The sequence below is a fragment of the Mustela lutreola genome, chromosome 8, assembly GCF_030435805.1.
Source record: "Mustela lutreola isolate mMusLut2 chromosome 8, mMusLut2.pri, whole genome shotgun sequence".
NCBI lineage: Eukaryota > Metazoa > Chordata > Mammalia > Carnivora > Mustelidae > Mustela > Mustela lutreola.
The window spans coordinates 62236959-62260639 of record NC_081297.1 but is presented as its reverse complement, the minus strand read 5'-3'; the positions used below and the strand labels follow the sequence as shown (position 1 = coordinate 62260639).

At 47.7% G+C, this 23681-nt stretch overlaps 1 protein-coding gene across 1 annotated transcript; it reads left to right on the top strand.

Moving 5' to 3' along the window:
- Positions 1-163: 163 nt before the first annotated feature.
- SOAT2 (sterol O-acyltransferase 2) lies at positions 164-10011 on the top strand. The gene is made up of 15 exons (XM_059185239.1): positions 164-440; positions 888-943; positions 1403-1539; positions 1880-1939; positions 2259-2366; positions 3794-4070; positions 4487-4556; positions 5342-5426; positions 5922-5967; positions 6177-6306; positions 7240-7337; positions 7762-7860; positions 8601-8736; positions 9216-9361; positions 9558-10011. The coding sequence occupies exons 1-15, from the start codon at positions 365-367 to the stop codon at positions 9606-9608; spliced, it is 1575 nt and encodes a 524-aa protein (XP_059041222.1). The 5' UTR covers positions 164-364; the 3' UTR covers positions 9609-10011.
- Positions 10012-23681: the final 13670 nt, after the last annotated feature.

Here is a 23681-nt window from a genome sequence, read left to right as displayed (position 1 = left end):
CTGAAGAGCCTGCAGGCTACTGGGAAGGCGAGTGTGCTAGGCGACAAGCCCCCCTCCCCACGACACACAGAGATGCAAAGCCACCGTTCTAGAGGGAGGCGTGGCTCCCTCAGCTGGACATCTGGGTGGCGGCTTGGGCTGCTGGGGGTGGCAACCATTCCTGGGACAGCCAGCACTCTGGAACTGAGAAGCATTACCCTCTAACCTCCTGAGCTTCTGGAGGTTCCCTCCTCCTGAAAGGACTTTAGTCTTTGGAGCTGTCGGATGAGCTGAGTGAGATAAGAGCTTGGCAGGCTGCGAAGGAAGGGAGGGGACACTTCTCCGCCACTTCTCCGCTGCCTGCTGACCCGTCAAGACTCACATCATGGAGCCAAAGGCGGCCCGATTGCGGAGGGGAGAAGGGTTGAGAGGAGAGCAAGAGGACCGACCCTCGGCAGAAGGTGAACCGCCCTGGAGGGGTGGGCAGAGAGCTCAAGGGGGCTAGAGGTGGGGACGCCTTGTTGAGGGCGTCCCTCCTGTCTTGGGAGGCAAGGGAAGGCAGCCACTGTCTCTGCCCCTCACTGCCCAGCCAGGAGAGGGAAGTGAAAAGAGATATTCAGAGCTGAGGCCTTGCCCTATCTTGTGGGCTCTTTCACTCCTGAGGGTGAACCGAGTAACTTCCCGTTTCCCAGGTAATGTCATCAGGCTCCCAGTAGCCTCCTCACCCTCTGCAAAAAAAACTTCCCCTTCTGGTCACCCCACCATAATACAAGATACTCCCCTGGTTGGGGGCAGGGAGGCTGCTGAGCTGACAGGGTTTCCTGGACAGAGGAGGCTTCTGGGTCTGTCTGAGGTGGCAGAAGCCTAACTCCTCCCCCTTGGATATGCCCTTTGACCCCTCCTCTTAGGAAACTCTGAGAAGGACAGAGGCCTGGACTTGGTGCAATGGACCCGCCATATGGAGGTGAGGGAATCAGAGGTCCGAGGTCAAGAGGGACAGGTCTTGGGAGAGTGGAGGGGCTCAAACCCTTCAGATGAGGTGAGAGCTAAGGGTTAAGATAGAGGGGTCGGAAATACTTATCAGGAGGCCAGGGGCCAAAGGTCAGCCAGTGAACAGTCTTCTGTTGGCGGGATAAAGGTCAGGAGAGGGAAAGCTGGGGAGAGGGAGAAGAGAGTAGGGTCAGAGAGGACAAGGTGGTCGGCATCCAGACCCTGGCCATGGAAGTGGCTTTCCTCGGTCCTCACTGCTGCCCTGAGAAGCCAGGGAGAAAGAAGTCTGGGGGGAACCCCTGGGCCAGAGCCTTGCCTATTCCCGGTACTTAGCGACATGGCTGGTGCGCAGAGAAACTCAACAGATACATGGTGAACGAGAGGACGGCTCACTGGGAGAGCGACCACCGGCCTGCCCTGCTCTGTCCCGTAGGCCGTGAAGATGCAGCTGTTGGAGCAAGCTCAGGGACCGCTGATGGAGCTGCTGGACCGGGCCATGTGGGAGGCCGTTCAGTCCTACCCACCGCAAGGTGGACCTCCGCCCTCGGCGCCTCCAGATTCCTCGAGCAAGTGAGCCTCTGAAGAGCTCGGGGCTGGGTTCCTGTAGCAGGCGCCTCTTCTGCGAGAGTTATGAGCCCTACATATCATCTCATGCATCCTTTGTCAGTGTGGGCATGACCCCGTCAACCTTCTCTCTGTTGTCCTTATGGCCTCTGCCTGCCTGACACTGACCTCCACCTCTGGGCCTTGTTCTGCCCTGGCCCTGACCTTCCACCTGGTCCTGCCCTCTGGCCCTCACCCTGATCTTCCTCTACTACTGCTCCCAAGTATCCACCTTCTGCAAGGCTCTGCTCTCTGCCCAGAACCACCTTCTCTCATGTCCTGACCCAGAACAACTGTCTTCATTCAGGGCCCAGGAGCCATCCCTGGGGAAACGGAAAATTTTCATCACCCGAAAGTCCCTGCTTGAGTAAGTCCACATCACCGACCCGGGATGGGAGGAAAAGAAAGAGCTTTGGCTGGGGTCCAGGACCCCTCGATTCAAATCCTCAGGTTCTAGGGGTTTGGAGGGAAGACTTGGAGAGAGCTTCTAAAGTTCATGTTCCCCATTTGCCCTGGGCATGATTGTGGAAGAAAGGCCACCTGGATGAGAAGTCCCAGCCATGTCCCAGCCTTTAGCGGCAAGTTCCCAATCGCTAGTCCCCATCCCACATGTGTATCATGCCTGAGCTGGTCCCCATGACCTTGAAGACCCTCCCACACCAACATCCAGGCCCCTGTCCCTGCAGCGAGCTGATGGAAGTGCAACATTTCCGTACCATCTATCACATGTTCATCGCTGGCCTGTGTGTCTTCATCATCAGCACCCTGGCCATCGACTTCATCGACGAGGGCAGGTAGGCCCCCCTCCCGCCTGAGATAGGCACACAGATCAGACCCCTAGGTCCCCAGTGTTCCACCTGCCACTGGCCTGAGCAACCACAGCCCAACCCCCCCACTTTGATCCTTTGATTACTGGATACACATCACCATCGCTTCCAACAACCTTGCCACCTAAAAGACACTCTTAGACTTCTTCCTTCCACAGCCTTGGATGGCCCTTGGTCTGACCTCCCAGGTCAGCTACTCCACAGACATTCTGTCTCCTGCTCAAATACTTTTCAGTAGCAACCATGCCCAGATCCATGTGAACACACAGGCACACTTCCTACCTCTCACACTCCCTCCCAAGTCAGCACTGTTTGATCCAAGTAACTTCCACTGGGCACCTTCCAATTCCCCCACCTAAGGGCCAGAGATGAGAGCCAGACCCCATCCCAGTCTCTGAGGCACTCCCAGTCTTGTGGGGAACCCAGAAATGCCCACTGACATCCCCCCAGAGCACTACCAACTCTGGGGATGAGTCTTAGAGAGGTGAAGAGCCCGGGGTGGGGGTCTGTATTTACACCTCCCCTGTCTCACCGGAAGTGCAGTTTAGGAAGCAGTAAAAAGAAGAGGACCAAGAATCTGTGGGTTCAGCAATAGAATTGCCTTCTGGCAAAATCGTTATTAATTATATGAGGAATAGAAGGATCAAATTTCAGTAAAGAGTTCAAATACACGTAAAAGTGACAGACCTTCCTGACCACTCCACCAGCCCCAGACCGCTGTCAGAGATAACATTTTTAACAGTTTGGAGAGTTTCCCTCCAGTGCATTTTCCATGCGTTCACATCCACATGTGCATAAGAACCAAGAAGGTGTCTGTTGTGAGGCTTTGCATAAATAAGATACTTACTGTACTTACTGTTGTGTTTTTACTCCCTAATAACTTATCTTCCTATCTTAAAGATTTTTCCATGTCAGCCCACTGTCCTTTACTCACTCATGGACATTTAGGTGGTTTCCAATTTTTCCCTGTTACAAACCATACAATCTAAACATAAGCAAATAAAACACCCAACGACCTGCTTTCTACTAACTTCGTCTACAGCTACAGACACTCCAAAAGAACACAAGTAACGGAAACCAAGCTAAACTCTGAATATCCCATATTTTAATACCAGCAGCATACAAAGTTCTGAGCCCTCCTGCAACACCTAAGATTCAGAGAGCTCTAAAGGTCATGTGTAAGCAAAATCACCCCACGATTGAGTCTTTTCAGGCAATACCCTGTGCTAGAACTTCGGGACAACAGAGGTGTCATCTTGAAAACCTTCAGATATGGGGCGCTGGTAACTTTCACAAAATACCTCGGTTTGTCTTCCAAGAGTTCTGACTGCAGAGGGAGGGGACAAAGATGGGCCACACATTTGTCTCCTTTGTTTCTCCCTCTCAATTCCAAGGCTGATGCTGGAGTTTGACCTACTGATCTTCAGCTTTGGACAGCTGCCCTTGGCGCTGATGACGTGGGTCCCCATGTTCCTGTCCACTCTGCTGGTGCCCTACCAGGCCCTGCGGCTATGGGCGAGGCCCCGGGCTGGAGGGGCCTGGACGCTGGGGGTAGGCCTAGGCTGCGTGCTGCTGGCGGCCCACAACGCGGTGCTCTGCGTCCTCCCAGTCCACGTGGCCCTGAAGTATCAGCTCCCGCCGGCTTCGCGCTGTGTCCTAGTGTTCGAGCAGGTGATGGGCGAGACGAAGCTGGGGGCGGGGCTCGGGGGGGGGCACTAGATACTATAGTACTGGTGGGGGCGGAGCTAGTTCCTAGGGGCGGAGTCCGTCTTCAAGGGTTTGAACGCACCAGCGGGGGCTCCGAGGAAATTTGCTGCTGTGCAAATGAAATCGGACTTTGCAAGGAGTCACCGGTATTGGCTGACTGGAAGCTCCGCCCCGGCCTTTCCTGTACCCGTTTACCCTTGACTCATTCCAGGAGCGACCTGTTAGGCTATAAGACTGTCAAACAAAAAGATAAAATACGGGCTTTGACAGTACAGATTTTGCAAGCCACCTGCCTCTCTTCCGCCAAGGAGCGCACAGAGATGTTAAGTGATTAGCTCAAAGCCACACAGCAACTTAACCTCCTTTCCATTCCATCTCAGGTCAGGCTCCTGATGAAGAGCTACTCCTTCTTGAGAGAGGCTGTGCCTGGAGCCCTTTGTGCCAGAGTAGGTGAGGCCTTGCGCCGGCCCCGCTGTGAACTCAGGCCTTTTGGCTGTTGAGTGAAGTCAGCGGTTGCAGGATTCTCATACAAGCTCTGGCTTCCTGATCCTGTGCTGCCCCCAGGGCAGAACTCTGGCCTCCCAACTGGACTCAGTGGGCCTTAGTCATCAGGCATTCTCAAGTCCAGCCTCTGAGATATGGCGCCTCTGACACTCAGGACTTCCGGCACTTTCCAATTTCCGGGCCTAGCCTGGAAAGACCCAGAGTATGAGAGCCTTATATTAGGAAGTCAGAACAGAAGGAGAGAAAGAATGTGTGGTGGAACTTGTGGGTGCCAAATGAAAAATGACAAAGCAGGTCCTGTACCAGGAAGTAGGGCGCCTGGAATGGAAGCAAAAGAAGAGTGTCAAAGAGCAGCTTCAGGGGCGCCTGGGTGGCTCAGTGGGTTAAAGCCTCTGCCTTTGGCTCAGGTCATGGTCCCAGGGTCCTGGGATGGAGCAGCGGGGTGCCTGCTTCCTCCTTTCTCTCTCTTTGCCTGCCTCTCTGCCTACTTGTGATCTCTATCAAATAAATAATAAATAAAATCTTAAAAAAAAAAAAAAGAGCAGCTTCAGGTCCTGCATAGCCTCACCTTGCCTGCCACACCTCCAGACTCAATATCCAGCCCCTCACCCATCCCCTAAACCCCTGTCCTACCCAGCCCTCCACCCACCCGGCCCATCCCCAGCCCCCACCCCTCTCCCACTCTCTCTCCCTTCCCCCTTCACTGACAGAGCCCTCTCACTCTTCCCCAGGAGACGGCAAACAAGCCCCCAGTTTCTCCAGCTACCTCTACTTCCTCTTCTGCCCTACACTCATCTACAGGAAGACTTACCCCAGGTAAGACCCTGTACCTCTTTCCCAAATGCCCAGGCCCATCAGGGACATTGCCCTTCTCTTTTCCTCTCTCTGGGGTCTTTAGCCTCACCCCAGACCCTGGCCAGTTTCTCAAGAAGCTTCCCATAATTACAATGGGAAATAAGTGGCAGGTAGACTATCCCTTCTGCTTTGCACAGCCCATGGTGACACGAGAGTGACCAACTGTCCTGGCTTGCCAAGGGCTGCCCCAGTTTTAGTACCAAAAATCCTCCACCTTGGGAAACCGGTCAGTCTGGAGCGAACTCCTGATGGTTAGTCACTTTAGTTGACATTCGAGCTAAAAATCCATTTGCCGTGTCTAGTATGGATGGTGCAGAATGTTCTAGACCTTTACCTCCCCAGATTATCCTCCCAGGCCTGAGGAACTTTGGGAGATTCAGAGAGAGGGCCTGTACCCTTGCAGGCAGGGAACAAAATAAAAGGTTGGGAAACATGTTATCCCCATTGCTGTTGCAGGACACCCAACGTCAGGTGGAATTATGTGGCCAAGAACTTCGCCCAGGTCAGAAATGGGGTAGAAGGGCACACACGTGGTGGCTGAGGGGGCATTTCTGGGAGTGAGATGGGGAATGCTGGGGAGGAGGGCAGAGGGTGGTGCTAAGGTAAGAGGAGGCAGGTGCTGGGCTAGAATCCAATTCCAGAAGGAGGGGAAGCTGCTTGTGACTCCTCTTAAAGTGACATGTCCCTCACTCCTCCCGCACCCCTCCCCAGGCCCTGGGCTGCGTGCTGTATGCCTGTTTCATCCTGAGCCGTCTCTGCGTTCCTGTCTTTGCCAACATGAGCCGGGAGCCCTTCAGTACTCGGGCCCTGGTGCTCTCCATCATGCATGCCACGTTGCCAGGTGTGGCCACCAAAGGCAGGGCTGGGGAGGGTTGCACCCGGGTGAAAGCTTCCTAGTAGGGGACTTCTCCCTCCCCTCCCTCTTTCCCTTCAGTCAGGTTCAACACCTCATGCCGCTGGAACCTCCTCCACCTGTGGCCCCTCCCATCATGGCTCACTTCAGATGACCACTCCACTCTCTCTCTTTCCACATTGGCCTTCTCACCTGTCTCCTTACCCCTTCAATCTTTCCTCCCCCGCCTGCCCCTGACGAACATCCCTCCTCCAGGTTAGTCATTCCCCACCCTGGTTCAAAAACTCCAGTGACTTCCCATTGCTGGCCTCTCCAGATACAGTTTGATCCCTTGGCCTGGCATTCAAGGCCCCTTCCCAGAAAGCCCCTCCTGTCTTCTCATCCTGCCCCAGGCCCTGCCCATTCCTTGAAAGATACTCACTTTCATGCCTCCAGGCCTTCGCTGATACTGGTCCCTCAGCTTGGATTCCTTTCCCCATTTTCCAGCAGCAAAGTCCGGTCTGTTTTGGGGGCCTCCTCCTCCAGGAAGCCTTTCAGTTTTAGCCATCAATCACCATGACCCACCCCTTTTTCTGCACTGCTAAGCCCATCAATGGCCACCATGCTTAGCTCCCAGCACACTTGACCTTGATGCATGGTTGGACATGTCTCCGTCCCTATCTCAGCCTCTGTCTCTCTCTCTCTCTTCAACCACTCCATGAACCCCTGAGGGTCAGGGGTTTTGAGTTTCATCTGTGCATCTCTGGCATCCAACATGGGGGTCATGAGCAGATGGATGGATTAATAAATGCATGAGTTAGTGAGTGACAAATAAGTGGTTGGTAGGATTTGGGGCCCTGGTTGTCAATGAGGGGCCCTTGGAGCTTCCCAGGGGATCCAGGTGGGCCAGTCTGACCTTCAGCCCTTGTCCCCACTCACCAGGCATCTTCATGCTGCTGCTCATCTTCTTTGCCTTCCTCCACTGCTGGCTCAACGCCTTCGCAGAGATGCTACGATTTGGAGACAGAATGTTCTACCGGGTGGGTCCTGGACCTGACCCCTTGGGAGCTGGATGCAGTGAGGGCTGGAGAGTGATCTGGGGACGTTGGTGGCTCCATGGGGTGTCACCTCCGCTGTGCCATCAGTCTCCTACATGAGAAACGGGCTTCCCTGGATATGGTTCTGATGTCACCCCTCCGCCTCCCGACTAGCCAGGGCCAAAAGCTCTAGTTCGCATCTTACTTTGGAATCATCTTCCCCTGAGAGGGAACAAAGGAGGGAGGTCCCCAGATCCTGAAGAGGCAGCTGGGAGAGTGCCTGCTGTCTCTCTTCAGCCAGGGGCCAGCCCCCTGGGGAACACTGGGATAGGGTGCAGGAAGCAAGGAGTTGCAGCTGGGGCCGGAGAAGAGTCAGGACCCTGATGCTCACCTCCTTCCCCTAACCCTGACCCCATTCTTCCCCCAGGACTGGTGGAACTCAACGTCCTTCTCCAACTACTACCGCACTTGGAATGTGGTGGTCCATGACTGGCTATACAGCTACGTCTATCAAGATGGGCTGTGGGTACGAGCTCAGCAGACCCCCCCCCCTGCGCCACCAGCTCCCACAGCTAGTAGAGTCTTTCCAGGACATTCTCTTTCCCTCTGTCTACACCATTCACATTTTCCAGACCCAAGGGCCCCCTTGACCTCCATCTACGCTCTTCTACCCAACCCAGTGGGCAGAAAACCCTCCTTAGAATCTGACTTCCTTCCTTCCTTATCCTTTTTTTTTTTTTCAAAGATTATATTTATTTATTTGACAGACAGAGATCACAAGTAGGCAGAGAGGCAGGTAGAGAGAGAGGAGGAAGCAGGCTCCCCACAGAGCAGAGAGTCCGATTCGGGGCTCGATCCCAGAACTCTGGGATCATGACCTGAGCCGAAGGCAGAGGCTTTAACCCACTGAGCCACCCAGGTGCCCCCTTCCTTCCTTATCCTTAATTCCACTCCCCACAGCATTTCCCCCTCCTTAGACTCCTCAGGAACATGTATATAGCGACTCTCAGTTACCAAGACTTTTCACATACATGATCTGCATAGTAACCCTGACAAGCATCATTATATCCCCTTTTAAAGATTGCATTAGCCCAAAGAACTAATAAAATGCTCTTAAATAAGATATACCAGCCCTTCAGACCCCAAATCCCGTATTCTTTCCATATTCTTTGTACCATACACTCTTCTGGCTTCCTTAAAGAGGGAACTCTTTGTGGAGAAGTCTTGAGGAGACTTATTCCACCCTCCTCCCCCCACCCCTGCCAGCTCCTTGGCGGCCGGGCCCGAGGGGCCGCCATGCTGGGTGTGTTCCTGGTTTCTGCCGTGGTCCATGAGTACATCTTCTGCTTTGTCCTGGGATTCTTCTACCCCGTCATGCTGATACTCTTCTTAGTTATTGGAGGTGAGCTGGGCCTCCATGTGCCACGGGAGGGGGAGCCATCCAGAGAGAGGAAGCCTGGAGTCCTGCTTCTGGAAATTCCAGACTGACAGGGGAGGACACACACCCTTCTGGAGGGGGAAGCATGAAAGTTGGGGTGTGAAGGAACTTGGGAACAGGGAGGGAGGCAGCAGGGGTTTTCTTGGGGGATGTGGGAGAAGATTTCTGGCTAGAGAGGAGCATCTGAGAGGAGCATCTGAGTGGGGCACACATAGAGGGAGACAAGGGGGAGAAGCGGCGTGGGGATGGAAGGTTTAGTATAAGATCCAGAATACTGCTATAAACAGAGGAATCCTGCTTTCACATGAGCCACTTGAGATCTCTATGGGTTGCTAGATCTGGGTTCAAGTTCCTGTCATCACTCCCCAGTGCCCTGGGATGAGAAGGCAGCCAGGGAGACGAGGTATCTGGAGTTGGAGTAACAAGCTTTCCTCTCACATCAGGGCTGATGAACTTCATGATGCATGACCGGCACACGGGCCCAGCGTGGAATGTGTTAATGTGGACCATGCTCTTTCTGGGCCAAGGCATCCAGGTCAGCCTGTACTGCCAGGAATGGTACGCTCGGCGACACTGCCCCCTCCCCCAGGTAAGGGACCATGACCGTCACTCAGCTCCCCATCTAGAAGGACACACCTCCCCTCCACAACAGCCAGCCCTCTATTGTTCCCCAATTCAACAGCCATTTGGTAGGGGACCAGGGCCTGGTGTGGGGGCTTCTGTGTCTTGGATGTGTAGGGTGGGCACAGGGGAACTCATGTACAATTCACCTCTCTCCGGCACAGACGACCTTCTGGGGGCTGGTGACACCTCGATCTTGGTCCTGCCATACCTAGAGATCAGAGCACCCTCACTGCCCAGATGATACCACCAAGTTCTTCTCTGCCTGCAAAGCCCGGGACCAGGGTGCCCCTCCCTGCACTCCTGGATCTAGCTCCAAGTCAAGGGGGCCTGGCAGGCATGACCAGGGAACTCCAGAGACGGAGATCCATGGACCCAGAGGGCCACTGAGCACAGACACGGAATGGTGGTAGCTCTTGAGCCTCCAGCCCCCTAGAGCAGGCACAGGGTCCACTCCTACCTCATGACTGTCCAGACTTGGGAAGATTTGAAGGATCTTACAGATCTGGTCAATGCAAGGTGACCTAAAGAAGCCGGGACCGCCAAGGTTTGAGAAGGGTTTGGCTGGCGTTTTGTACTGTTACCAGTACAATAATAAACTGTGTCTCTTTTTATTCATTCATTTGTTGATTCCTTCATTCATTCTTTGATGAAGGCCCACTTTGACAGGCACACTGGAAGAGCTGGGTCCCCAAAGGCAAGACTGTGTGGTGGGAGGGGCTGAGGGTCTTGGAAGACACGCATTGCCTTTTTAATGCCATCCCCTCCCCCAAACCCAACTTTGCCCTCCTTTCCACCTCTATTCCTCCTTCACCTCACATTTCCACACCCCTTAATTCTTCTGCTCCCAGCAACCTCATATCTGGGACGGCCCACAGCAGACCCAGGAGAGGAAGTGCCTGTACAGACCTGATGCGATTATCTCACCTTCCTGAGCCCCATTTTCCACAGCTATAAGGGGACCTTAAAATGAAGAGTGTCCTGACCGTACGGGTTCAGAAGGTCAAAAGATTCATGTTCAGCGCCATTCCAGAAACCAGACTGTGTCGTCACTCTAAGGAGAGGATCGTTTCTGTCCTCCTTACACAGGTCCCCCCTCACCTGGTGTGGGGAAAACATCTAGACCAGTAAACTTTTAGGGAACTTAGCCCCGGGACACAGAGGATCAAACAAACCAGGATTCCTGAGAGAGGGATAGGTACTTCTTTTTTTTTTTTTTTAAGATTTTATTTATTTTATTTGACAGACAGAGATCACAAGTAGGCAGAGAGGCAGGCAGAGAGAGAGAGAGAAGGAAGCAGGCTCCCTGCTGAGCAGAGAGCCTGATGCGGGACTCGATCCCAGGACCCCGAGATCATGACCTGAGCCGAAGGCTTAACCCACTGAGCCACCCAGGCGCCCAGTACTTCTTTTTTTTAATAATAATCTTTTAAAAAATTATTTTAGGGCGCCTAAAAAATCTTTAAAAATAAATAAATAAATATTTTATTTATTTATTTTTGCATGCATGCAAGAGAGAGTAAGCCCAAGCAGGGGGAATGGGCAGAAGGAGAAGCAGACTCCCCGCTGAGCAGGAAGCCTGATGCAGGGCTTGATCCTAGAACCCTGGGATGACAACCTGAGCCGAAAGGGGATGCTCAACTGACTGAGCCATCCAGGCACCTGGTACTTCTTTTTTTTTTCTTTTCCATGTTAACAGTGTGAATGGATATCTTTTCATGTCAACAATATAGATCTATTTCCTCACTTTTTTTTTTTAATATTTTATTTATTTATTTATTTGCCAGACAGAGATCACAAGTAGACAGAGAGGCAGGCAGAGAGAGGAAGGAAGCCGACTCCCTGCTGAGCAGAGAGCCTGATGCGGGGCTAGATCCCAGGACGCTGGAATCATGACCTGAGCCGAAGGCATAATGAGGCTTTAACCCACTAAGCCACGCAGGCACCTCTATTTCTTCACTTTTACTTACTGCATGTATACACTAGAAGTTATTTAACTATTTATAGACATTTCAATTGTTTCCAGTATTTGGCTCTTATACACAATTCTATGATGCACTTCCTTGTGTATATATATACATCTTTGTGCATTTTCCTACGGCAGTTTTTGAGAAACAGAATTACTAGAACATTGGGCGGTATTACTCTCAATTTTGTATAAGTTGCCAAATTAAAAACTTCCCTCTGGAAGGTTTAAGTGAATTTAAGTTATATGACATCGCCCATTTCCCAATGCCCTTGCACATATGGGGTTGGGTCAGCTTCTTTATTTTGGCCAACCTGATAAATAGAAAATTATGATGTCTATTGTCTTCATTTTGCTTTATGATCACTGCTTTAAAAATGGAATATGGACGCCTGGGTGGATCAGTGTTTAACCTCTGCCTTCGGCTCAGGTCATGATCCCAGCATCCTGGGATCGAGCCCCGCATCGCATCGGGCTCTCTGCTCAGCGGGGAGCCTGCTTCCTCCTCTCTCTGCCTGCCTCTCTGCCTACTTGTGATCTCTGTCTGTCAAATAAATAAATAAAATCTTTAAAAAAAAAAAAAGGAATATACTTTCCTATATGTACCAACAATTTTTGTTCACTGTTTTATTTTTTTTAATTTTTAAAAATGATTTTATTTATTTGACAGAGAGAGAGAGAACATAGGTGGGCAGAGGGAGAGGGAGAAGCAGGCCCTCCACTGAGCAGGGACCCCAACGTGGGGGTTGATCCCAGGACTCTGGAATCATGACCTGAGCCAAAAGGCAAACGCTTAACCAACTGAACCACCCAGGCACCCCAACATTTCATGGTTTTAAGCACGCAGAATTTGCACATCTGATTTGTCTCTCAGTATTTCATATGTTTTAATGCTATTTTCTTAATCTTAATTTATTATTGTTCATTGCTAGCATATTGAAATCAACTGATTTTATGTCTTATTTTGAATTATGATTTCCAAAATGGAATGAATGGCACATTTGGTTTCAATGTGTTATGTATCATATCTTGTATCATATGTTCCTTTATCATGCCATAGTGAGTAGCTGCTGTTCCCTCCATTTTCCCTACTCTCTTGTTGTTTTGGAAGTTCAAGTGTACTTTTCCAATCCCTTGATAGTTACCCATCCTTACTTGCACAGATAATCCAATACCTACTTCTTCATCATCATTTTTAAATATACCAATTATGGGGCACCTGGGAGGCTCAGGCCGTTAAGCATCTGCCTTCAGCTCAGGTCATGATCTCGGGGTGCTGGGGCCGAGCCCCGTTTGGGGCTCCCTGCTCGGTGGGGAGTCTGCTTCTCCCTCTGCTGCTCCCCCTGCTCCTACTCCCCTCTCTCTCTCAAGTAAAGAAACAAAAACTTAAAAAAGTTAATATACCAATTATTTCTTCCATTACGATGTTTTATTTTCCTGCCACTTCTACCCTGCTAAGAGAGACCTTCAGAATACTTTGATCTCTCTTACTCTGCTTCCCATCCCTAGGTGTGCCCAAGAGAACACAGTACTTAGCGTCCTAGGTATAATTAGATTTTTGTCCAGCTCCGTGAGCATTTAACAGCGTGATATTTGGCCAAGTGTCCTTTTCACTGGAGGTTTTCCTCCCCCCTCATCTTCCTCTACCTTGACTTCTCCATTCCCTGAGTTTTTTCTTGAGTATTTTCCTCAGGTGAGATAGGAGATTGAGATACTCTTTATAGCTCTAAATATCTTTCTTTTGCTCTGACAGGTGAAAGCTTTCCCAGCTGGGGATGGGGTCCCTGGGCAGCCAATCTTTTTCTCTCGCTGTCCCCACGTTTAGCTTCCAGTACCTCAGATGGAGAGTCCTGGGTCAATCTGATGCTTTTCCTTTGTATAGAACTGGCTCTTTCTGTCTTGAAACCTGAAAATGTTTTTCTTTAATCTTGGAATTCAGGAGTTTCATGCTTAGATGTCTGTCTTGTCTTTTCTTTCCTTTTTTGTGTCTTCCTGTGCCCTTTTGGTCTGCAAGCTGAGATCTTTTTTTCAAGTCACTGAAGTCTTCCTCTATTTTTAAATTATTACCTCTCTTCCATCTGTGCCTTTTCGTTCTTTTGGAGCTAATACATTTGAATGTTAGGACTACTGGATCTATTCTCCAAGTCTCAAATTTTCCTCTTTATTTCCATCTCTTTGTATTATTTGCTCTGTGCTTTGAAGTATTTTTTCCACTTGTTCTTCCAAGCCACTAATTTGAGTCCCAGCAGGGACCAGACTTTTTTCTCTTTTGATGCATATACTAATTTTTGTGGTTGTTGAAATAACGTTTCTTTAGTTCCAGAAAGTACTTTTTGGTACACTACTGAAGCTCTTTAAGTGCTCCTAATATTTTCTGAAGTTGTCTCCTAACTCTTCAGTGGTTCCTGTTGCTGCCTGGTAGGCAGGAAGAACAGCTACGATGACCTCATCCCCGTAAAGCCAGGGTCATCTGACTCATGTTCTTTCAGGATTCCCCATGGTCCCAACCTCTGGTCAGGGGCTCTCCAAAGCCGGTCTCCAGACTCTTCCATAGTGAGAATGAGGACGTTCCTCCCCAGGTTTCCTCATTAGGCCTTCCCCTTCCTAATTCCAAGTTCAAGCCCTCACTGGCACATCCAGTCCCTGGCCCAGCAGCACTCTGGTTAAGCAGAGGCAGGTGTTTGCAGTGGAAATTCCCTTAGAACAGCGATTGTCAAACTGGACCACACCCTGGAATCCCCTCCAGGGCAGGCCAGGATAGGATGAGCCCCACCCCAAGATTTTCTGATTCCTTCTAGGGCGTGGCCTGGGAATTGCCAAAATATGCTGACACTGCTGACTGAGGAACCACACTTTGACAACCCCTGCATTAAAATACATGAAACCAAGCCACCCTTCTTCAAAATTATAGCTTTTTTTTTTTTTTTTTTTTTTTTTTTTATGGTGAGGAAATTAATCAATGTCAGGAAGGTGTTGTCTCCTCATTTTACGTGGGTTCTTCAACTTATTCATCGTGCTGACGCTCATACACGACTGGGCTCCATCCAGGCCCCCTCGCCCACCAGAGCCATCTTGGGGGCTTTAGTGCCCTGACTCCTGGTCTGAGAAGAAGGCAGTGGCAGAGAGCCAAATGTGCCCAGACCAGAACCCCTTCGGGCTGAACCAAAGTGGAGTAGAGGTGGGTCAGACAAGAGAGCCCCCCCCTCCTTTGCACAGGCTCAGGCCCCTTTGTGGAACCTTGTTTTACCCTGGTACCCAGAGGGTGGCAGCAGAGCCCCACCAGCCTTGGGCCAGGACATCAGTGGGGATACAGTGCCTGGAGTGGGCATCTGCATTCGAGGCAGGGAGGACTCTGGGGCCATCTTCCCACCCAGCAAGGCCCTCCTTCTGGGTTAGGAACCACCTTGTCTGTCTGTCCGGGTTGTCTTCGCTGGGGCCCTATCTGTGCCCCTCAGATTCTGTGCCCGTCCTGTAACTCAAACACCTTCTATTCACCTCTTTGACTTGTCCAGTTTTTTCTCCGCATCTCCTTGCTTGTCCTGGGATCCCATGTAACACTCACTCCCCTCTTCTGTGGCCCTCTTCCTAATTGGTGCTGGCCCAGTGGTCTGCAACCTCCATATCGTCCCATACTCCACTAGTTGGAGTTTCTCCCTCCCATATTACTCCTCCCTCACTCTGCTGCTGGAAGCACCCCTCCTATAACACACACTCCGCAACTCTGAAACACAGAACTCAAATGGGCATTTCAGCAATGTCCAGTGATCCTATGGAGGACTCCCTCCCCACTCTCCAAAAGAACAACTTCTTCTTTTTTTTTTTTTTTTTAAATATTTTATTTATTTATTTGTCAGAGAGACAGTGAGGGAGAGCACAAGCAGGGGGAGCAGCAGGCAAAGGGAGAAGCAGGCTCCCCCTGGGCAAGGAGCCCGATGTAGGACTCAATCCCTGGACTCCGGGATCATGACCTGAGCTGAAGGCAGACACTATAACCAACGGAGCCACCCATGCATCCCCAGCAACTTGATTTCTTCTCTCTTTTCCCACCATTCATCTCCTACTCTATAGATCCACCTAAAGCACCCACTCCAGCTTTCCTCGACTCCAGGTTCCTCCTGTGAACTGCAGGAATTTGCCCCCCTCACATCGTAAGACATCCCCTCCCTTCCCACCACCTCCAACACTAAGACCCTTTTATGAGTTCCAGGCACCTCCCCCTCCTTTCCCTCTCTACCAAATGTTCCCATTAGCACCCAGGTGAGTTCCTCTACTATGTCCCATCTCTAACTTTCCCCTCTTCACCCCAGATCCTCATCAGGCTGTCTCCCTGCTCAGCTTCCTGTCATAGCCAAACTTCTGGAAAAAGTTGTCTGCTCACTGTGGCTGTTTTCTCACCTCCTCTCACTTTTTTGAGTTAATCGTGTTATCTACAAAAGTGTCTCTTCACAGTATAGTAGGGGTAATTACTCCAGCACTTATTCCTTCCTGTCATCTCCTTTCCGCCCTTAGGGATCCACTCTAGTACATGACAAATCTCTATGTGTTCTTGAAAAATAAGAGTGTTGTACTTGACCTTTTTAATTTATATCAAGTAATTTATGCTACAATTCTCATTCTATTCATCACTGTTTAAAAATATGTAAATGGTGCTATATTTAAATATGTAAATTTCTGCTGATACCTGTGTAGTATTCCAACATAGCCACACACTACATTTTTTTTTAAGGTTTATTTATTTTAGGGGTGCCTGGGTGGCTCAGTGGGTTGAGGCCTCTGCCTTCAGCTCAGATCATGATCCCAGGGTCCTAGGATCAAGCCCCGCATCGGGCTCTGCAGGGAGCCTGCTTTCTCCTCTCTCTCTCTACCTGCCTTTCTGCCTACTTGTGATCTCTGTCTATCAAATAAATAAATAAAATCTTTTTAAAAAAAAGATTTATTTATTTTAGGGGCACCTGGGTGTCTCAGTTGTTTGGGTGCCTGCCTTTGGCTAAAGGGTCATGATCCCAGAGCCCTGGGATGGAAGCCTGCATCCAGCTCCCTGCTCAGGAGGGAGCCTGCTTCTCCTTCTCCCTCTGTCCCTCTCCCTGCTCATGTGTACTTGCTCTCTCTCAAATAAATAAATAAAATCTTTTTTTTTTTTTAAGATTTATTTATTTATTTGACAGACAGAGATCACAGGTAGGCAGAGAGAGTAAGGGAAGCAGGCTCCCCGCCGAGCAGAGAGCCCAATGCGGGGCTCGATCCCAGGACCCTGAGATCATGACCTGAGCCGAAGGCAGAGGCTTTAACCCACTGAGCCACCCAGGCGCCCCAAATAAAATCTTTTTTAAAAGGATTTATTCATTTGGGGGCCCTTGGGTGGCTCAGTCGTTAGGTGTCTGCCTTTGGCTAGAGTCATGATCTCAGGGTTTGGGATCAAGGCCCACATTGGGCTCTGTGCTCTGCGGGGAGTCTGCTTCTCCCTCTCCCCCTACTCCTCCTGTTCACTCATGCTCTTTCTCTCTCTCAAATAAATGAATAAATAAAATATTTTTTTAAAAAGATTTATGTATTTTAGAGAGAGAGAGCATGTGCTTGTGCAAGTGGGGGTAGGGGCAGGGGCAGAGAATCTTTAAGCAGACTCTCCACTAAGTGTGGAGCTCCATCTGGGGCTGGACCCTGGGCTTGATCCCACAACTCTGAGATCATGACCTAAGCAGAAATCAAGAGTCGGATGCTTAACTGACTGAGCCATCCAGGTGCCCTAAACTTTTTTTCTTTTTTGAAGTTATTTTTGGGAGGTGCCTGGGTGGCTCAATCAGTTAAGCACCTGCCTTGGGCTTAGGTTGTGATGCCAGGGTCCTGGACTCCTGGCCTCATAGGGCTTCTGACTCAGCAGGGAGCCTCCTCCCTGTACCTCTGCCCCTCCCCCAGTTTGTGCTAGCTCGCTCGTGTGCGCGCGCGCTCTCTCTCTCGCATGCACTCTCTCTCAAGTGGATAAATAAAGTCTTTTTTAAAAAACAAATTTTGTTGTAGCTATTCCAGATCACTTGCATTTCCATATGAATTTTAGAATCAACTGTCAATTTCTACAAAAACCATGCTGAGGTTTCTATTGAGATTACACTGAATCTAAAAATAAGTTTGGGGAGAATTGTCACCTCAGCAATACGAGGCATTTCAGCAATAAACACTGTATATCTCTCCATTTAAGACTTACTTAATTTCTCTTACCAGTGTTTTTTTAGTTTTCAGTGTATGGGATTTGTACATCTTTCATCAGAGTTGTCCTTACACTGTCCTTACATATTTCTCTCTTCTTTTTTGATGATATTGTAAATGATATTGTCTCTTCCACTTCCAAAAGTTTGTTGCTGGTGTAGAGAAATACAATTAATTTTTGTTTATTGGTCTTGTATCATGCAACCTTGCTGAACTAGTTCCAGTAGCATTTTTATAGGCTCATTGGAACTTTCTACATGGATTATCATGTCACCTGCAAATCAAAACAATTTTACTTCTTCCTTTCTAATTTTTATGTCTTTTTTTCCCTTGCCTTATTACCTAGCTAGAAATTCAAGTACAGTGTTAAATAGGAGTAAGTGTGGACCTCTCTGTCTTGTTCCTGATCTTAGAAGGAAAGATGTATACATATACAGTATATCAGCTTTATTCAAATATATATACTTTGGGAATATTTAAATATAATTCATATACCATTTAATATACCCACTTTATTAAAGGGTACAAGTTGATAGTCTTAATATGTTCACAGATTTGTGTAACCATTACAGTTAATTTTAGTACATTTTCATCACTGCCCCCAGAATCTTGTACCATTAGAAATCACTTTCCATTCCCCTCTAGCCCTCCAGCTTTGGGCAGCCACAAATCTACTTTCTCTTATGGAGATTTCAAATAAATGGAAACATACCAAATATGGTCTTCTGAGATTGGCTTTTTTTTTTTTTTTAGCACACTGTTTTCTAAGTCAACCCATTTTATACTATATACCAGTACATCATTCCTTTGTGTGGTCAAGTAACATTCCATTTCATGGATATCCCACATTGTATTTACTCATTCATTGGTTGATGAATATTATGGTTAATTTTATGTTCCAACTTGACTAGGCTAAGGGGTGCCCTGATAGCTGGTAAGACATTATTTCTGGGTATGTCTGTGAGATTGTTCTAGAATAGATTAGCATTGGATTTGGTAGGCTGAGCAGAGAGATCCCATCTCACCAATGTGGGCAGGCATCATTCAGTCTTTTAATGGCCCAAATGGAATGAGAAGGCAAGGGAAGGGCAAATTCTCTTCTTCAGCTGGAATATCTATCTTTTCCTGTCTTCAGACATCAGAGCTCCTGGTTCTTGGGCCTTCAGCCTCTTACTGGGAGATATATGAGTGGCTTCCTGGTTCTCAGGCATTTGGACTCAGAACAAGTTACACCATTGGCTTTCCTGGCCCCCACCCCTACCCCAGCTTACAGATGGCACACTGTAGAACTTCTCAACCTTCATAACCAGGTGAGCAAATTAGTATAATAAATCGCCTCTTATATCTACATATATATCCTCTTGTTTCTGTTTCTCTGGAGAACCCTGACCAATACAATGAACATTTGGATCGTTTCTGCTTTGGCACTATTATGAATAATGCTGCCATGAACATTTGTATACATGTTTTTGTGTGGATGCCTGTTTTCATTTCTCTTAGATATATATTGGGGAGTGGAATTCCTGGGTCATATGATGACTCTATATTTAACCTTTGAGGAATGGCCAGACTGTTTTCCACAGTGGCTACACGAGTTTACAATTCCACCAGCAGTATATGAGGGTTCCAATTTTTTTCTTTTTTTTTTTTTTAAGATTTTATTTATTTATTTGACAGACAGAGATCACAAGTAGGCAGAGAGGCAGGCAGAGAGAGAGGGGGAAGCAGGCTCCCTGCTGAGCAGAGAGCCCGACTCGGGGCTGGATCCCAGGACCCTGGAATCATGACCTGAGCCGAAGGCAGAGGCTTTAACCCACTGAGCCACCCAGACATCCCCTTTGTCCATTTTTTAATTGGGTAATTTGTCTTTTATTGTTGAGTTGTAAGAAGGCTTCAACCATTCCAGATATAAGTCCCTTATCAGATATGTAATTTGCAAATATCTTCTTCCATTCTCCACATTGTCTTTTCACATTCTTGATGGTGTTCTTTGAAGCACAAGTTTTAAATTTTGATGAGGTCCAATTTATCCATTTCTTTGGTGGCTTGTATTTTTTTTTTTTTTTTTTTTTTTTATAAAGAAACACATTGAGATCAGTGATTGCTTACAAGGAATGGAAGTGGGAAAGAAATGAGGGAGAATTACTTTTTTTTTTTTCCAAGATTTTATTTATTTATTTGACAGAGATAAATCACAAGTAGATGGAGAGGCAGGCAGAGAGAGAGAGAGAGAGGAGGAAGCAGGCTCCCTGCCAAGCAGAGAGCCCGATGCGGGACTCGATCCCAGGACCCTGAGATCATGACCTGAGCCGAAGGCAGCGGCTTAACCCACTGAGCCACCCAGGTGCCCCGGTGGCTTGTATTTTTGGTGTCATATATAAGATTTTGCCTAACCCAAGCTCACTAAGATTTACTTCTCTATTTTCTTCCCAAAGCTTTATAGTGTTAGCTCTTATATTTAGTTCTAGAATTCAAACATTTTTTTTTAGATTTTTATTTTATTTATTTGACAGAGAGAGAGAGAGAGAGAGAGACAGCGAGAGAGGGAACACAAGGTGGGGGAGTGGAAGAGAGAGAAGCAGGCTCTCCACAGAGCAGAGAGCCCAATGCGGGGCTTGATCCCAGGACCCTGGGATCATGACCTGAGCCAAAGGCAGACGCTCAACGACTGAGCCACCCAGGAGCCCCTAGTTCTAGAATTCATTATGAGATAATTGTTGTGCATCATGTGAAAAGGGGTTCAACTTCATTCCTTTGCATATGGTACCCAGTTGTCCTTGCACCATTTGTTGAAAAGACTATTCTTTCCCCCAATGAGCTGTCTTGACATCCCTGTTGAAATCAACTGACTATAAGTATGAGGGCTTATTTCTGGATTCTCAGTCTCTTACTTTGGTCTGTAGGTCTGTACTGTAGCCTACACTGTGCTGAATACCACAGTTTTGTAGTAACCAAAGCTTCCATTTCCCTCAGGATGTGTTACTCTTTCAGCATCAGGGTGTGACTGTATGCACTGAATATTGCCAATCTGGAAAACTCACTTGGATAAAGATTAGAGCAGAAATCAAGTAAGAAGAACAATTAAGAACCTCAGTAATCCCAAAGCTGATTCTTTGAGAAGATCAATAGCAAGAAACCTCTAACTAAGCTGAACAGGAGGGGTGCCTCATTGGTTAAGCCTCTGCCTTCAGCTCAGGTCATGATCTCAGGGTCCTGGGATCGAGCCCCACATTGGGCTCTCTGCTCAGGGAGCCTGCTTCCCTTCCTCTCTCTCTGCCTGCCTCTCTTCCAACTTGGTGGTCCCTGTCTGTCAAATAAATAAATAAAATCTTTTTAAAAATAATAATAATAAACTGAACAGGAAAAAAAAGAGAGAGGCCACAAGTTACCAGAATAAGGAAGGAGAGGCAGGTAACAATACTATGGATTCTACAGATTTTAAAGGGGGCGCCTGGGTGGCTCAGTGGGTTAAGCCGCTGCCTTCGGCTCAGGTCATGATCTCAGGGTCCTGGGATCGAGTCCCGCATCGGGCTCTCTGCTCAGCGGGGAGCCTGCTTCCTCCTCTCTCTCTCTGCCTGCCTCTCTGCCTACTTGTGATTTCTCTCTGTCAAATAAATAAATAAAAAAAAAAAAAAAAAAATCTTTAAAGGATAGTAAGGAAACATGTTTAGATCAGTAAATCCTGCAACTTAGATGAAAATACACCATTTTCTGAAAGAAAAAAATTACCAAAGCTCACTCAAGAAGAAACAGCCCTCAACAGCCTGATCTGTTAAAGAAATTGAATGTGTGGTTTAGAATCTTCCCCCAAAGAAATCCCAGTGTCTATACCTGGTATTTAGAACCCTCTAGTCTACCTTCCTTCGCAGAAGGGCAGCAAAACACCTCCAGCTGACATTAAAAACACTTAAACCTCTCATCCAACTTTAAAATGTATGTGGTTATAAGGGGAAAAAAGCTAAAAATAACATGCTACAAACTAAGGAAATGTGCAAGCTAATTATGTTGGCACCGGAGAATTTGCTAAAAATGAACTTCAGGAATTTTTCAAAACTAGGTCATCAGACTACTGGATTCTTCTAACATGTGGAAACTGGATCTCAAGAACTGACAAAATATCAGTCTAGAAAAGAAAGCACAGAATTGTTGCTTTTGGGGGGATAAAATTAAAGAGATGGTGGCTTGTACAAACCAATGGTAATCCTCTTTAGAATAAACTACATGTTCTCCTTAAGAGATATTTTTGTGACTTTGTAAGAACCATAGCTTTACCCAGCCTCAGCTGCCTTATTTGTAAAATACAGGTTAAAAAAATCTGCCTAAGGCCAAGGTTGTATCAAGTGAGTACTTGTGCAGGCATTTCAACTCCAAGACCTATTATTCTAGCAAACTTATAATACTAACACTAACCACGGGTTTAGAGAATGTTGCCTTCTTTTTAAAAAAAATCTATTTTTATTATTATTTTTAATGTTGCCTTCTTTATACAAAGTCTTACCTTCAAGGTACTTCATTTAACATTTAGAAACTTCTCTTTAAAAAAGAGAAAACAGTGGGGCACCTGGGTGGCTCATTAAGCCTCTGCCTTCGGCTCGGGTCATGATCTCAGGGTCCTGGGATGGAGACCCAAGTCTGGCTCTGTGCTTGGTGGGGAGCCTGTTTCTGCTTCTCTCTCTCTCTCTGCCTGCCTCTCTGTCTACTTGTGATCTCTGTCAAATAAATAAATAAAATCTTTAAAAAGAGAGAGAGAGAGAGTGTGTGCCTGGGTGGCTCAGTGGATTAAAGCCTCTGCCTTCCGTTCAGGTCATGATCCCATGGTCCTGTGATCTAGCCCCGCATGCAGCTCTCTGCTCAGTGGGGAGGCTGCTTCCTTCTCTCTCTCTCTCTGCCTACTTGTGATCTGTCAAATAAATAAATTAAATTAAATTAAAATTAAAAGAGAGAGAGAGAGAAAACAATGAATCTTGGAACACTGAAAAAATAAAATAAAATTTTAAAAAGAGAGAGAGAAGAATCAAGCATCCCACCTCATTTGCACCTCATGCCCCACCTATAATCCTGGGTTTTCAATCCATTTTCTCTGCTTCCTCTGTGATATCTCCCAGTGGAACATCACTTCCTCCCTTTAAAGCTCTGGCCCTTTGTTTCCCTTAGCACAATTAAGATGGGATTTTAAACTCACATCCAAAAGGATGTGAGTTTAAAATTCACAAGTCCATCAATCTATCATTAGCTATGAACAGGGTGCCTAGATCATGGTTTCTTTAAGATTATTTATTTATTTATTTATTTGAGACAGAAGGAGAATGAGTGAGAGCATGGGGGTGGGGAGGAGCAGAGGGAGAAGAATAAGCAGACTCTGTACTGAGTACATAGCACTCAATCCCACGACTCTGAGATTGTGACCTAAGCCAAAATCAAGAGTCAGATGCTTCACAAACTGAAGCTACCAAGATGGTAGTTTGCAAATACCATTCTCCACAAAAAGAAATCAGGGTTCCTTGCAGACATGGTGATTCCAAGTGGAGCAGAGAAAGCACAAGAAATCCTGGAACATTTTTGTCGTGCCAGGAGCAGAGGCAGTGCTAAAAGAAAAAAAAGTGTCATGGTGAAAGGACCCGGGTGCCAGATTAAAGGGGCTTCTTATGGTCAAAAATGGTACAATTTGAGCATTAAAATAAGTAAGGATAGAAATGGATTATAGGGGCACCTGGATGCCTCAGTGGGTTAAGCCTCTGCCTTCAGTTCAGGTCATGATCTCAATCCTGGGGTCAAACCCCACATCGGCTCTCTGCTCAGCAGGGAGCCTGCTTCCCCCTCTCTCTCTGCCTGCCTCTCTGCCTACTTGTGATCTCCCTCTCTGTGTCCAATAAATAAATAAAATATTTTTTAAAAAGAAAAAAAAGAAATGGATTATAACTTACTGGATAAAACAAAGCCCTGTATTGATAGTAAATAGATGAATGAATAAATGAGTGAATGAATGAGAAGAAAGGAGGGTTCTTCTTTGTAGCTGAATGCCAGATGATAAAAGTGGAGGGCTTGCTAGAGTTAGAAAATCATTTTGCAACCATTATGATGAAAGTTGGCTTGGGCAAGGATCATGAGTGAATCCTAAGTC